The sequence below is a fragment of the Thamnophis elegans genome, chromosome 4 (genome assembly GCF_009769535.1).
Source record: "Thamnophis elegans isolate rThaEle1 chromosome 4, rThaEle1.pri, whole genome shotgun sequence".
NCBI classification, from domain to species: domain Eukaryota; kingdom Metazoa; phylum Chordata; class Lepidosauria; order Squamata; family Colubridae; genus Thamnophis; species Thamnophis elegans.
This window is the reverse complement of record NC_045544.1, coordinates 45,003,767-45,016,446: the sequence shown is the minus strand read 5'-3', so window position 1 is coordinate 45,016,446 and position 12,680 is coordinate 45,003,767. Positions and strand designations below refer to the sequence as shown.

The window sequence follows — 12,680 nt, the reverse complement described above, 5'->3', positions numbered from 1 at the left end:
AAAGCATTAAATCTGGGAGAATATTTCAAATCCTTGTTAACCCCATGACTTCTTTCATTCAGTGCAATGTTCCTGTCTGAATTACAACATGAGCCAGAGGAAGAAAATACCAGGAAAAAGAGATCTTTGGAAAGACCATTTGTATCCAAATCTAAAGAAGGTGATCTGTTAATAGAGCAGGAAACAAAAGGCAAAAAAGCAAAAAGAAAATCCCCCAAAGGTTTGTGTGATTAGAGTGTTTTAAAATGTTTTCTAATGGAAGTAATTCTCAATTAAGAGGCCTGTAGTGTGTATATGTTGCCCAAATTTCCCCATCTTTGTGGCATAAAGAGCAGAACAGTAATCCACTAATTTTGTATTACGATGATTGAGATGAGGGATCCTGCTTGCATTTAAGAAGATCTGACTATTTTCACAGTCATTGGGCCAGGATGTTATGTATGCACATTGTTGAGTTTAAGTTGCATTTGTAAATAATGGTGCTGGTAAGGCTGTTTTAATAATTTCAGACATAATAAAGAAAGCCAGTTTGGTCTACTGGTGCAGGCACCAAGCTAGAAAATGAAAACCCTGAATTCAAGTCCTGCCTTAATCATGAAAGTCAGCTAGATGTCCTTCGGCCAGTGACTCACACTCAGCCCTACTCATCTCACAAGATTGTTGTGAGGAAAACAGTAGGGGAAAAATGTGTTGGTTATGTTCACCATCTTGAGTTATTTGCAAAAATAATAAAAGTGGAAATTAAATTAAATTAAATTCTGGCCAGAGTTGCGTCATATTGTGAAATAGGTTGCAAAGAACTTTACTTAACTCCTTATTGTAGGGTTTTAAGGGGTGAAATGTATATTTTAAGCCTTGAAAGCCTTAAGGCATCCACTTTACAATTTAAAATCTAAAAGCACCTATCCATCTCTAGTCGGGGCTGCCAGTTTTACTCCTGCCTCTTCTGGCATCTTCATGAAGTCACTAAAATTTCTGACAGCTCCCAGGCAGAAGTACTTTCCATATCAAAGTGTTTATACTGTTGAATCATTCAAGGCAGCTGTTATACATGGAAGTCATGATCTGACTCATAATAAATGAGTTGACTGAAAATTCATTTAAGACAAATTTTTAAATTGTAGGTTTACTGGTAATTACAGCAATAAACTTAACAGTAGTTCCCAATTTTTACTAAAGCCTATTTTTTCTTTCTCCTAGCTCTAGAAGAAGATACTGAAAACATGACAGAAAATACTTTACACATGACTTCTGGGAATCTTTCACCAGAATCAAAACCTGGGTTTGATGATAACCTTGTTTTAGGGGTTTACATTCATCGAACTGATCGTCTTAAAACTGATTTCATGGTATCCCATCCAATGGTTAAGGTTCATGTGATTGATGAGAAAACTGGCTTATATGTGAAGAAAGAGAATAGGTGATTTTACTGACTTACTGTAGATTTTTTAAAATTGTTGATGTTAATTAATTTGTCCGTGAAAAGCTCAGATAAATTTTGGTTTTTCTAGATCCACATAGATGTATATAACCCATTAAATGAGGGTCATTCAATGTGTTTAAACAAAAATGTGTCAAATAAAAATGTAGTTTATTTAATATTCCTTATTTCTGCTCCACAATGATTCTCATTTACTGAACAGAGTTGAGGTTCCTATGTTTAAGCTGTTTTAGATGGAGTTAGTATTTGGATTTTGGATTGTAAATTTAGACATTTAAGAATTTATCATTCTTTTGTAATTTCAAATAACAATTCTCATTGCCATTTGCATGTAATGCAAATACTGTTTGTAAGTTTGTTGGGTGGTCAGATAACCATAGATGTAATGAACATTCATTTCAAAAAGGACAGCCTATAAAATATGCACAGATTCTCTCCAGGATAATACTCTTGGGATTTTCCAGAAATATCATATTAAGAGTTTTGATGATATAGTCAAGAATGTATCATGGCTGGAGTCAATATTATATCTAATCTGCAGTATTTAGAAAGGAAAATGAAGAAATTACTTATTCCCTAACCTCTAATATTTGCTACTACCTTATGCATACTCCACAGTAGGGGTGTCAAACTGGCGCGGATGTGTCACGCGCAGTCCACACTCACTCCAGCTCTGTGAAGGGGGAAAATGTCGCGATACGTCATGTGATGGCAACGTGATGCAACATGTTTGACACCCGTGCTCTCTGGGGAACAGACTCCATTGAACTTTTGACAATTTTAGTCTGCAAATAAAACCTGTGACAGATATCATATGAATCACTTTCCATTGCAGTATGTCTACAATATTTTAACCATTTGTAAGAATTAGTTTTAAGTGATAACAAATGAAGATAATCCAAGCTTCTAATTTTTTTGCTCTTAAGGTTATCTGTCTGTAACCTTTCACCTGCACCAAACTCACATTAATTCACTTTTCTGTATTTCATTGTGGTTTGGACTTTGCTTTGAATAATCTGAATAAGTTCACTATATTCTGATTTGCTCATAAGGCTAACCTTCAATGTTGTTTGTTTGTTTTTGGTTTAGCCCAGTATTTGAACCAATGCAAAGAAGGAATCCAAGTACAACCCAAAGACAAACAAATCTCATTATTCCTTGAAGTGGGCCATTTAAGCCAGTTGATAGTTGGATATTGAACGCTTTTTCTATTAAATTAAAGCTACTTACTCTGGAGACAGTTATAATAGAAACGACATAACTCAGTGACATGTATTGTTTTTATATAGCAGTCGACGAGTTTCATCCTTCTATGAACAAGAGAAAGTGGGACATATTCTTCCTATTATGACCCAGCCTTACGATTTCAGACAGTTTAAATCAACACTACCACAATGGGAGGAGCAAATACTATTCAATGAACGTTTCAACTATTTTCTCCAAGATGCTGAAGGGACCCCCAAAGTAATTCTGTTTTTTGAGGTAAGAAATGACTCATTAATCATTTTATCTTTAGTTCCTTCTGGCAAATACTTTCCGTATCTTTCCTCTTATGGGTAAAATGCACAATTTCAAAACTGGATTGTTTAGGAACAATGCACATTTTGGTGGTGGAAGCAGACCAGATAGTCTAATTGCATAAAAATATTTTCATTAAAAAAAATTCTGACAGTTTGGTGAAATTTAAAGATGCACGTAGGCCATTTTTTGTTTTTGCAACATCAGAGAATACAATATTTTATTTTCAGGTCTCTTAAGAATCCAGTCATCTATTTTACTGCTTAACTGAATACTTGGTTGCTAGGGAAAAAGACAAATTTAGAATCAAAGCAAAAGTAAAGGAGTGTCATCTGGGAAGTTTCTTCAATCCATAACATCTAGTTTGTATATACGCTTTTGAAAACATTTTCTTGTGGTGAAGCTCACATCCATTGTTTTTATGACATCCTGAGTGAGATCTGAAATTCAAAAAATACAGCAAGGCTTTAGATTGCGGTTCTGAATAAATCTCAGTTGCTTACTCTATTTGCCACAAGAGGTCTATCATAGGAAACTAATATGTACAAACGATTTAAGAAAAACCCAGGAAAATTAACTGATATTTTCTATGACTGAAATTACAGAAATGTAAACTGAATAAAATGTGTTTTCTACTTCCAGATTCTTGATTTTTTGAGCATGAATGATGCAAAGGCCAACTTTGATATTCAAGCCCAGGAAAGCGGCTTTCGGAAAATCTGTTGGGCATTTCTAAAGGTTTTTATTTTTTGCTTTAATGGAAATATTGTACTGAAGCATTAAATCTGAACAAAGATAAACACAAAAATTGGTTTGCATATAGTCAAAGAATAGACTTTGTATATAGGCAGAAAATTAGTCAAGGTATATTTCAACTAGTTTATGTTAAAAAAAATTCAATTTGTAAAATATAGCAGATCATATATCTATCCACCCCCATTATTGAAAAGTTGGATGGAGGGTCTTCACAATTATTTCTGTTTGGATTTCTGATGAAATATGTGATGGCTATTTATGCTTGCTTTCCTGAATTTATTTTGGTACCATTTAATGAAACCCAAAACCAGCTTGTTTCTGAGTCAGTAATGAAGACAGCAATACAAATGACAAAATCACCAGACTAATCAAAAAGCATTGTCAACTATCTCTTGGCCATGTGATGTCATTGTGAGCCCCAATTAATGTGATAGCAATATTTTTGCACTCATCATTTTATCTGTATGTGTGTTATATAATACATTTTGAACTGTGTGTGGAGTTGTGCATGTAGCACTTCTCTTCCGTTCGTTAAACCAAACAAGTCTTTCCTGGGATCATACTGCAGCTGTGGAGGGCAACTGTGCCCCAGTGGTGAAATTCAATTTTTTTACTACCGGGTCTGTGGGCGTGGCTTGGTGGGAGTGGCAGATACTGCAAAATCTCCATTCCCACCCCACTCCAGGGGAAGGATACTGCAAAATCCCCATTCCCACCTCACTCTGGGGTCAGCCAGAGGTGGTATTTGCCAGTTCTCCGAGCTGCTCAAAATTTCCTCTACCGGTTCTCCAAAATCTGTCTGAACCTGCTGAATTTCACCCCTGTGTGTCCCCAATTGGTCAAAAGAGCATCTATAGTGTGACTCTTTATCTAGGTGTTGGATGAAAAAGAGTGAGACCCCTCACATCATCCATCTGTCACACTCTTTTTTATTGATGGCTGTTGTAATTTCTTTGATTGTTTTGATCTGCCCAGATTCATTGGGAGTTGGGCCTAGTTGCCTTTTCACAGCTGCTGAAATTTAGTTGCTGAAATAGAATAAATGTTCATTGGATGATAGTTTCTGCAAAATGTTTTTCTTTTGACTCAGCTATTATAGCTAAACCTATAGTCTGGAAATTATAATATGAGTTTGACTCCTTATATCCCTTTTGAATGAAAATTAAGAACTGTATGGTAGAAATAACTCTGGCATAGTCTGGCAAGATTCATTTATCAGGCTGTAGCAAAAGGATAGGAGACATTGGCATTCCATTGGTTCTGGTAGGAACAATTGGATCTGGTTCAGAATCAATTAGTTGGTTCTTAATGTCTAATTTTAAGCATTGATACCTGAATGCCTGTGGAGATTCTCAGTTATCCAGGTCATGGTTGTCTCAAAGGTACTTTTTCAAGAGGCAACTGTACTTTCTGGTTTTTCCTTGAAGATGTTTCACTTCAAAAAAGAATGCAAATGACCAGCTGTCTGCAAGGAGTATAAATCCTTCCATTCCCCACCATCCAGTCAGGATGGTGAAGAAGCTTCTTGAATGAAAAGCAAAACGTATTCAAATAAAAACCAGAAAGTCCAGTTGCCTGTTGAAAAAAGCACCTTTGGGCCATTGATACCTGAATGTTCTTCTTTCATTTCACTTGCCTATCTCTAGGCCTTTTTCATTTTGCAATTTTTTTTTTTAGGTTGTTAAACAAAAGGCAAAAGCTATTATGGTATACTATATATAGGAGTACAAAATATTTTTGGATCTTTTCAATTAAGATACTTAAATAGTCATCCAGGTTCTGAAGGAGGTGGGCAAAAAGTGCATATACTCCCCTACCTGGCAAAAGATAAGCATTTATTGTACTGAGTTGACTGTTATGTAAATTCACATAAACAGAGGACATTAAACAGTAACTTAATCAGATGACCAGTTTGTGTCAATATGTGGATTGTATTTTTCTGACAGGAAAACCCGTGGTTCATTGCTACTTCAATTAAACTACTGTTAACTATTGTTGTTATTACTTCAATTTATTAATATTTAGAAGCTCAAAAGAGCTTTGGAGAGGGTTTATTTCACCCTCAAAATAATCCTATGAGGTAGATTGACTTGTAAGAGAGTAGCCTTAATACCACTTCTTCAAAGAAAAAACGAAGTTCAGTTGCCTCCTGAAAAAGCACCTTTGGGACTGCCATGACCTTGATGCCAGAGAATCTCTACAGAATTTTAGCTAAACAGTTTGGGATGAACATGGTGTGGGAGTAGGAATTGATTTCCAAGGAAAAACTGCTTTGAATGGTGTGCGAGTAGGAATGGATTTCCAGAGGACTACGGGAACCAGGAGCACCACTCAGGTGATCTTGAGGACACAGCTAAATCTCCAAGGGCTTCTACGACCCTCTAAAAGGATGCAAATGCTTGATGAGATCTGGAAGCTGGCTTGCTGCCACTGCGACCTGTCTAGATCCCCCCCCCCTTCCGCTCCATCTAACCCAGCCTTCCTCAAGGTGTGGCCTCTCCCCTGTCGGGTGTGTCTTAGAACCTGGAGAAAAGGAGAGGGGCGGAACACTCCTCTTGGACCATATATTTTTTACCATATGTTATACTGGACTCTCTACTGGTCTTGGCAGAAGATATAAGCCTTGTATGGACTTCGCGCACTCGCACAATTTTTAATCTGGTATGGTGAGTGCATGGGATTGTATGTGATTGAGTGAATGATCCCACTTTTTATTGCTATTACCGCTGTATTTTCTGTGTTTTTTAATTATTACGTGGGGACTGCTTGTGTGAGTGAATGAGTATGTTTGATTCGGAGGACCTGCCGGGGAATGTGGGGGTCACTGGGGTGGTCGGGGGGACCATGGACACGGGAGTGGGCCGGAGCATTATGGTCGTAACGGGGAGGGGCAGATATGGCGGGGATTTTAGGGCTGGCCATTACCGGGGAAGGAGGGCTCGCTACGTCACAGAGATCCCTCCTTCCGGCCCTATGAGTTCCACTCCGAGGCCAGATGGCACGAGTAATCAGGACCCTGGTCTCAGGCTGTTGTCGCTAAATGCCAGGTCTGTAGTTCACAAGGCTCCCCTCGTCCGGGACTTAATTTTAGACGAGAGGGCAGACCTGGCATGTATTACTGAAACCTGGCTGGGCCCGGAGGGAGGAGTCCCCCTCGTAGAGATGTGCCCAGAAGGATTTCAGGTGCTTCATCAGCCGAGAGCCCAGGGAAGGGGTGAGGGTGTGGCTATTGTTATCCGGGAGTCTCTAGCACCTCGTAGGATCCCTGCTCCGGAGCTTGTCGGGTGTGAGTCCCTACTGGTGAAGTTGGACCTCAAGGGTCAAGTGGGTTTGCTGTTAACCTACCTGCCTCCCAACTGCGTTGCAGCAGCCCTCCCCTCGCTCCTTGAGTCGGTAGCCGAGCTAGCAATTGAGTTCCCCAGGCTTATGGTCCTGGGGGATTTCAATTTGCCTTCACTCGGTGAACACTCTGATGGGGCGCAGGAGTTCATGGCTTCCATGACAGCCATGGGCTTGACCCAAGTAATTCGGGGCCCAACCCACTCAGCGGGTCACACGCCCGACCTCGTATTCCTCTCAGAGCAGTGGATTTATGATCTTGGTCTGAGGGGTAATGAGATCATACCCCTGTCGTGGTCAGACCACTGCCTACTGAGGCTCGACTTTCGGAGGCCAAACCCCCACTGTAGGGAGGAGGAACCGACCAGGTGGTTCCGCCCCAGGCGACTTATGGACCCCTTGAGGTTCCAGACGGAGCTTGGGGTTATTCCTGATACTCTCGCCCACAGTCTGGTGGAGACTCTGGTTGCTGCCTGGAACTCGGCAGCATCGGAGTCTCTTGACCGGATTGCGCCACTACGGCCGCTCCGAGGCGGTGGATCCCGGAGGCCTCCTTGGTTTACCGAGGAGCTCCGAGAGAGGAAGCGCCGGAGGAGATGCCTAGAGCACCTATGGAGGTCCGATAAATCCGAATCGAACCGAGCACTCTTAACATCTTGCACCAAGGAGTATATCAGGGCACTTAGGACAACAAAAAGATCGTACATCGCCACCTTGATTGCGTCCGCTGAGTCGCGCCCAGCCGCCCTGTTTAGGATAACCCACTCCCTCCTAAATAGGAGGGATACGGGGGACCCCTTGCAGGGTATGGCTGAGGACTATGTGCAGTTCTTAGCGGACAAAGTTGCTCGGCTTCGATCGGATTTGGACTCCGACTTTGCAGATCCAGCCGAGGCACAGGAGGATAATCTGGCAGACCATCGCTGGGTTGAGTTTCAGGATGTTGCCCCTGGGGATGTGGACAAGGCCATGAGAGCTGTGAGTGCCTCCACTTGTCTACTGGACCCGTGCCCCTCCTGGCTGGTTGCCAACAGCAGAGAGGTGACATGGGGCTGGATCCAGGCGGTTGTTACCGCCTCTCTTCGGGAGGGACTCTTCCCCTCCGCACTTAAAGCGGCGGTGGTGAGACCCCTCCTGAAGAAACCATCCTTGGATCAAGCCGTTCTCAAGAATTATCGTCCAGTCTCCAACCTCCCCTTTGTGGGGAAGGTTGTTGAGAAGGTGGTGGCCTCCCAGCTTCAGCGGACCTTGGAGGAAATTAGTTACCTTGACCCATTTCAGTCCAGCTTCAGGCCTGGTTACAGCACAGAAACCGCTTTGGTCGCATTGACCGGTGACCTCTGGAGAGCCAGGGATGGAGGCTATGCCTCCATCCTGGTTCTCCTTGACCTCTCGGCGGCTTTCGATACCATCGACCATGGTATCCTTCTGCGACGACTGCGGGAGGTGGGGGTGGGAGGCACTGTTTTGCAGTGGTTCTCCTCCTACCTCTCGGACAGGTTGCAGTCGATGTTAGTTGGAGGGCAGAGATCGACCCCTAGGCCCCTAACATATGGGGTGCCACAGGGTTCGGTCTTATCCCCCCTACTATTCAACATCTACATGAAACCGCTGGGCGAGATCATTCGGAGGCACGGGATAAGATACCATCAATACGCGGATGATACCCAGTTGTATCTGTCCGCCCCGTGCCAACTCAATGAAGCAGTGGACGTGATGAGCCGGGGCCTTGAAGCCGTTAGGGACTGGATGAGGGCTAACAAACTGGTACTCAACCCGGATAAGACCGAGTGGCTGTTGTGTTTCCCTCCCAATAATTTGGCAAGTATTCCATCACTCAGGCTGGGGGGTCAAACACTATACCCCTCAGACAGGGTTCACAACTTGGGAGTCCTCCTGGACCCACAGCTGACCTTTGATTACCACCTATCGACTGTGACCAGGGGGGCATTTGCCCAGGTTCGCCTGGTGCACCAGTTGCGACCCTACCTGAACCGGGAGGCTCTCACAACAGTCACTCGTGCCCTTGTGACCTCAAGGCTGGAATACTGCAACGTGCTCTACATGGGGCTGCCCTTGAAGAGCATCCGGCGACTTCAGCTAGTCCAGAATGCGGCCGCGCAAGCGATTGTGGGTGCACCTCGGTTCGCCCACATAACACCTATCCTCCGCGAGCTGCGCTGGCTACCTGTTGATCTCTGGGTGCGCTTCAAGGTGCTACTTACCACCTATAAAGCCCTTCATGGATCTGGGTACTTGAGAGACCGCCTCCTGCCAATCACCTCCTCGCGACCAATTAGATCACACAGATTAGGCCTCCTCCGAATTCCATCTGCCAGTCAGTGTTGACTGGCGACTACGCGGAGGAGAGCCTTCTCGGTAGTAGCTCCGACCCTTTGGAACGATCTCCCCGTGGAGATCCGTACCCTCACCACCCTCCAGACCTTCCGCACAGCCCTTAAGATCTGGCTATCCCGTCAGGCCTGGGGTTAGATTGTAATCCGTCCCCACCCGAATGATGAATGTTGTGTTCTATTTTTAATTATGTATTGTTTTATGTCTCACTGTTTGTATTCCCCTCCCCATGAATTGTAAGCCGCCCTGAGTCCCCCCAGGGAAAGGGCGGCCTATAAATAAACTTTCCAATTCCAATTCCAAATGACAGGCTGTCTGCAAGGAATATAAATCCTTCCATTCCTACTGTCCTGTCAGAGTGGAAGAAGCTTCTTGAAACAAAACATTTCAAAGCAATAACAAAGTCCAGCTGCCTCCTGAAAAAGTACCTTTCGGAAAACCATGACCTGGGTCACTGAAAATCTTTACAGATTTTTAGGCTGGGTGGTTTTTAGGTCTCCCCATTGTTAGTCCAGTATCTTAGCTGCAACACCACACTTGTTTATGGTTTTAGAGTGCTGTTATTAGTCCTTTTATCAATAAAATACCTCAGTGTTAATGTATGTTTTTCCCCCATCTTAATTATTTGGTCATTTTCAGCTTGTTGGTGCAAATGGAGTCTGAACGTTGGTGGAAAAGTACGTCTTCAGTTATATTCTCCTCCTCCAAGGACCAGGTCACAACTTCATGTGGTAGAAGTTTATGACTGGTGGGCAAAATGTCCTAGAAACAATTACCCTTCAACATTGTACGTACTGTAAAAGGCATCAAACTTCCCGATCACGTATGTTAACTTCAGTGTCTTTAAAATCTATCTTGTGACCATGACAAAATAATGTTGTCTTCTTGGCCTTTTTATTATTAGCTGTGGAGAAAAAAATGTTTCCACTTGTGTTAAATTCTGAAATTTAATTCTCATCTTTACTTATCCCCCTCAAGTAATCTAATACAGTTCTATTTTATGCTATAAATAAATTAAGGAATATGCTGTTGAATAGTGAAGTAGTTACACTTTGGCAAAAATGGAAGACTACATGGGAAATTTTCCTCTTTTTTGTTTTTTCAAGAAGACTGCTAAAGCTGAGGTTATAGATCAGGTTTTGCTTTAGTGAAGTTGATTAACAGCAATGTTATTGCTATCATGTTTTGATAAGCTGGATGTAGCTAGTGATTTAAAGGGTATCAGTTTAGAAAACTTCTTTATCTTACAGTATTCAAATGGTTATCCTTAGTGATTTAACTCATTGGGTATTCATACGAACACATTCTCATTCTGCTTAAAAAGATGCCTTATGCTTCCATACAAACAGTTTCGACTGTAGCACAGTAGAATGAGTATGCATGTTTACACAACTGCTTGCTGATTACGGAATTTTATATACTTTGACATGTCTTGCTAGGAGTATGAGTTGGTTCTGTTAGTAGCTTCATGACATCATGTAGCAGCTGTAGGTATTAATGAACAGTAATAAAATCTGTAGCACTGATGGGAAATGATAGTAATCTGAGGAAAGGCATTTGCAAATGAACATAATTGCACGCTTAATATATTTTGAGGATGGAGAAATCAAATCATATATGTGTGTGTTAACTAACCCTGGATGTACTTGCAATTTGATTTACTTAAATGAACTTAGTTTTCATATGAATATTCTGATATGCACCCCTTTGCTTTAAATGGTCCATTGTATTTTCTTTATACTTTTCACGTACTGACATTTTATATTTTTGTTTTATATTATTACATACATTGTTTTATAAAACATATATTAAAATTGTTTTCATATATATTTTTGTAGGTAAACCCTTCTTTGCGATCCATGATGGCTATTCAGCAAGAATATCATAGCACATCATTCTTGGATCTACAGAATGATAAATCTAAAACAATACTGAATTCTGGAACTCAAACGAAAAAGGAAGAACCATTTAAGTGGTCAAAACTTCCTGGACAGGTGAAAACATTTTCAGATAATTGTTACATGTTTTGATATTAGCCTTTTTTAAAAAAAATCAAACCATTGTTATAATCTTACTTTAGTGAACTTTATAGAAGCAGGAAGGACTTGAGGTTTCTTTTCTAGCTTTTTGAGAAATGTCTAATGCTGCTTATGACAAGGTGAATTGTAGATATTTGCAGAAAAATACAACACTTGTATCTTTATTAAAATATGGACAATTACAAAATATGGATAGTACAGAAAGCTAATAAATTTAAGAAAATAGACTACTAGTTAAAACACTAGTGTTAGTTTGAATAGTCATAATCTTTTTGTTTCTTTGAGCCTGCTGAAATGCTGTTTCATCTCCAGAATTCTACTTGGAAAATGAAGGGAAAGTTTTAAGCCTATGTACTTTTTCATCCCTTGGTATATGATGAATGCTATTGTAAAATGTAGTTATTACAAGATTTATACTGAAGTGTCAGTGATCCCAAATTTAAAAATGCATTTGTTCAGGGCCAAAGTTGGTGTGCTGATAAATGACTGACTGTTTTTCTAGAAAAAAAACCAAGCCACCCTATTGTTCCCAAACTCTAATGTACTCCAGATATGGGTGCAATTTGCTGGAAGCAACATATATAGAGAAAGGTAGTATAAGTAAAAATAAATGAGACTAGATCCCATTCAAAAACATATTCTAAGTTAAGATGACCCAATTGCCTTTTCTTTGTAATATAAATGTATTTTATAAAATAATGTAGCACGATATATATTTTGGTTCCTCATAAAAACATGCATTAGAGTAGAGGGAAGCGGGAGAGAAGCACTGCTTCAGATATTAAGTGCTAAATGTGTTCTTGATTTTTTAAATATATCTAATTTAAATCTATTAAATTAAATTATTACCTTTTTAATCTTCCCTTTATATGACTCTAGTTTAGGTAAAAAAAGCATGATGACATACCTCTGTTCCTCAGAAGTCTAAGTCATAACCAATTTGTTATATGAAACTATGAATTTTTTCATTGAAATCTTTCACACCACGTACACGCACTGAAAATAATATTGTTTAAACAAGCATATAAATAACGGTTTGCTTTGGATCTGCAGGTGTGCCAATTGCCGAACAAATACCTTTTTTCCTTGAAAGCAGGAGATATGGGATGTTTTCTGCATTCGTTTCTCTGAAGATGGACGGACATTAGCAGCAGGTTGCGCAGGAAGAGATGGTTATCCCGTTGTTTGTAAGTGAGAGTTTCAAGGCCTATTTTTATTTTAACCTGCCATCT

The 12,680-nt window shown here is 40.7% G+C and overlaps 1 protein-coding gene across 1 annotated transcript in view; it reads left to right on the top strand.

The window, feature by feature from the left end:
* AHI1 (Abelson helper integration site 1) overlaps positions 1-12,680 on the top strand; it is a 101,066-nt gene that overhangs the window by 16,754 nt on the left and 71,632 nt on the right. Inside the window, 10 exon segments of the mRNA XM_032215779.1 lie at positions 63-220; positions 1,201-1,420; positions 2,731-2,923; positions 3,602-3,697; positions 10,049-10,064; positions 10,067-10,198; positions 10,201-10,232; positions 11,248-11,403; positions 12,502-12,558; positions 12,560-12,635. Coding sequence (XP_032071670.1) covers positions 63-220; positions 1,201-1,420; positions 2,731-2,923; positions 3,602-3,697; positions 10,049-10,064; positions 10,067-10,198; positions 10,201-10,232; positions 11,248-11,403; positions 12,502-12,558; positions 12,560-12,635 — 1,136 coding nt within the window.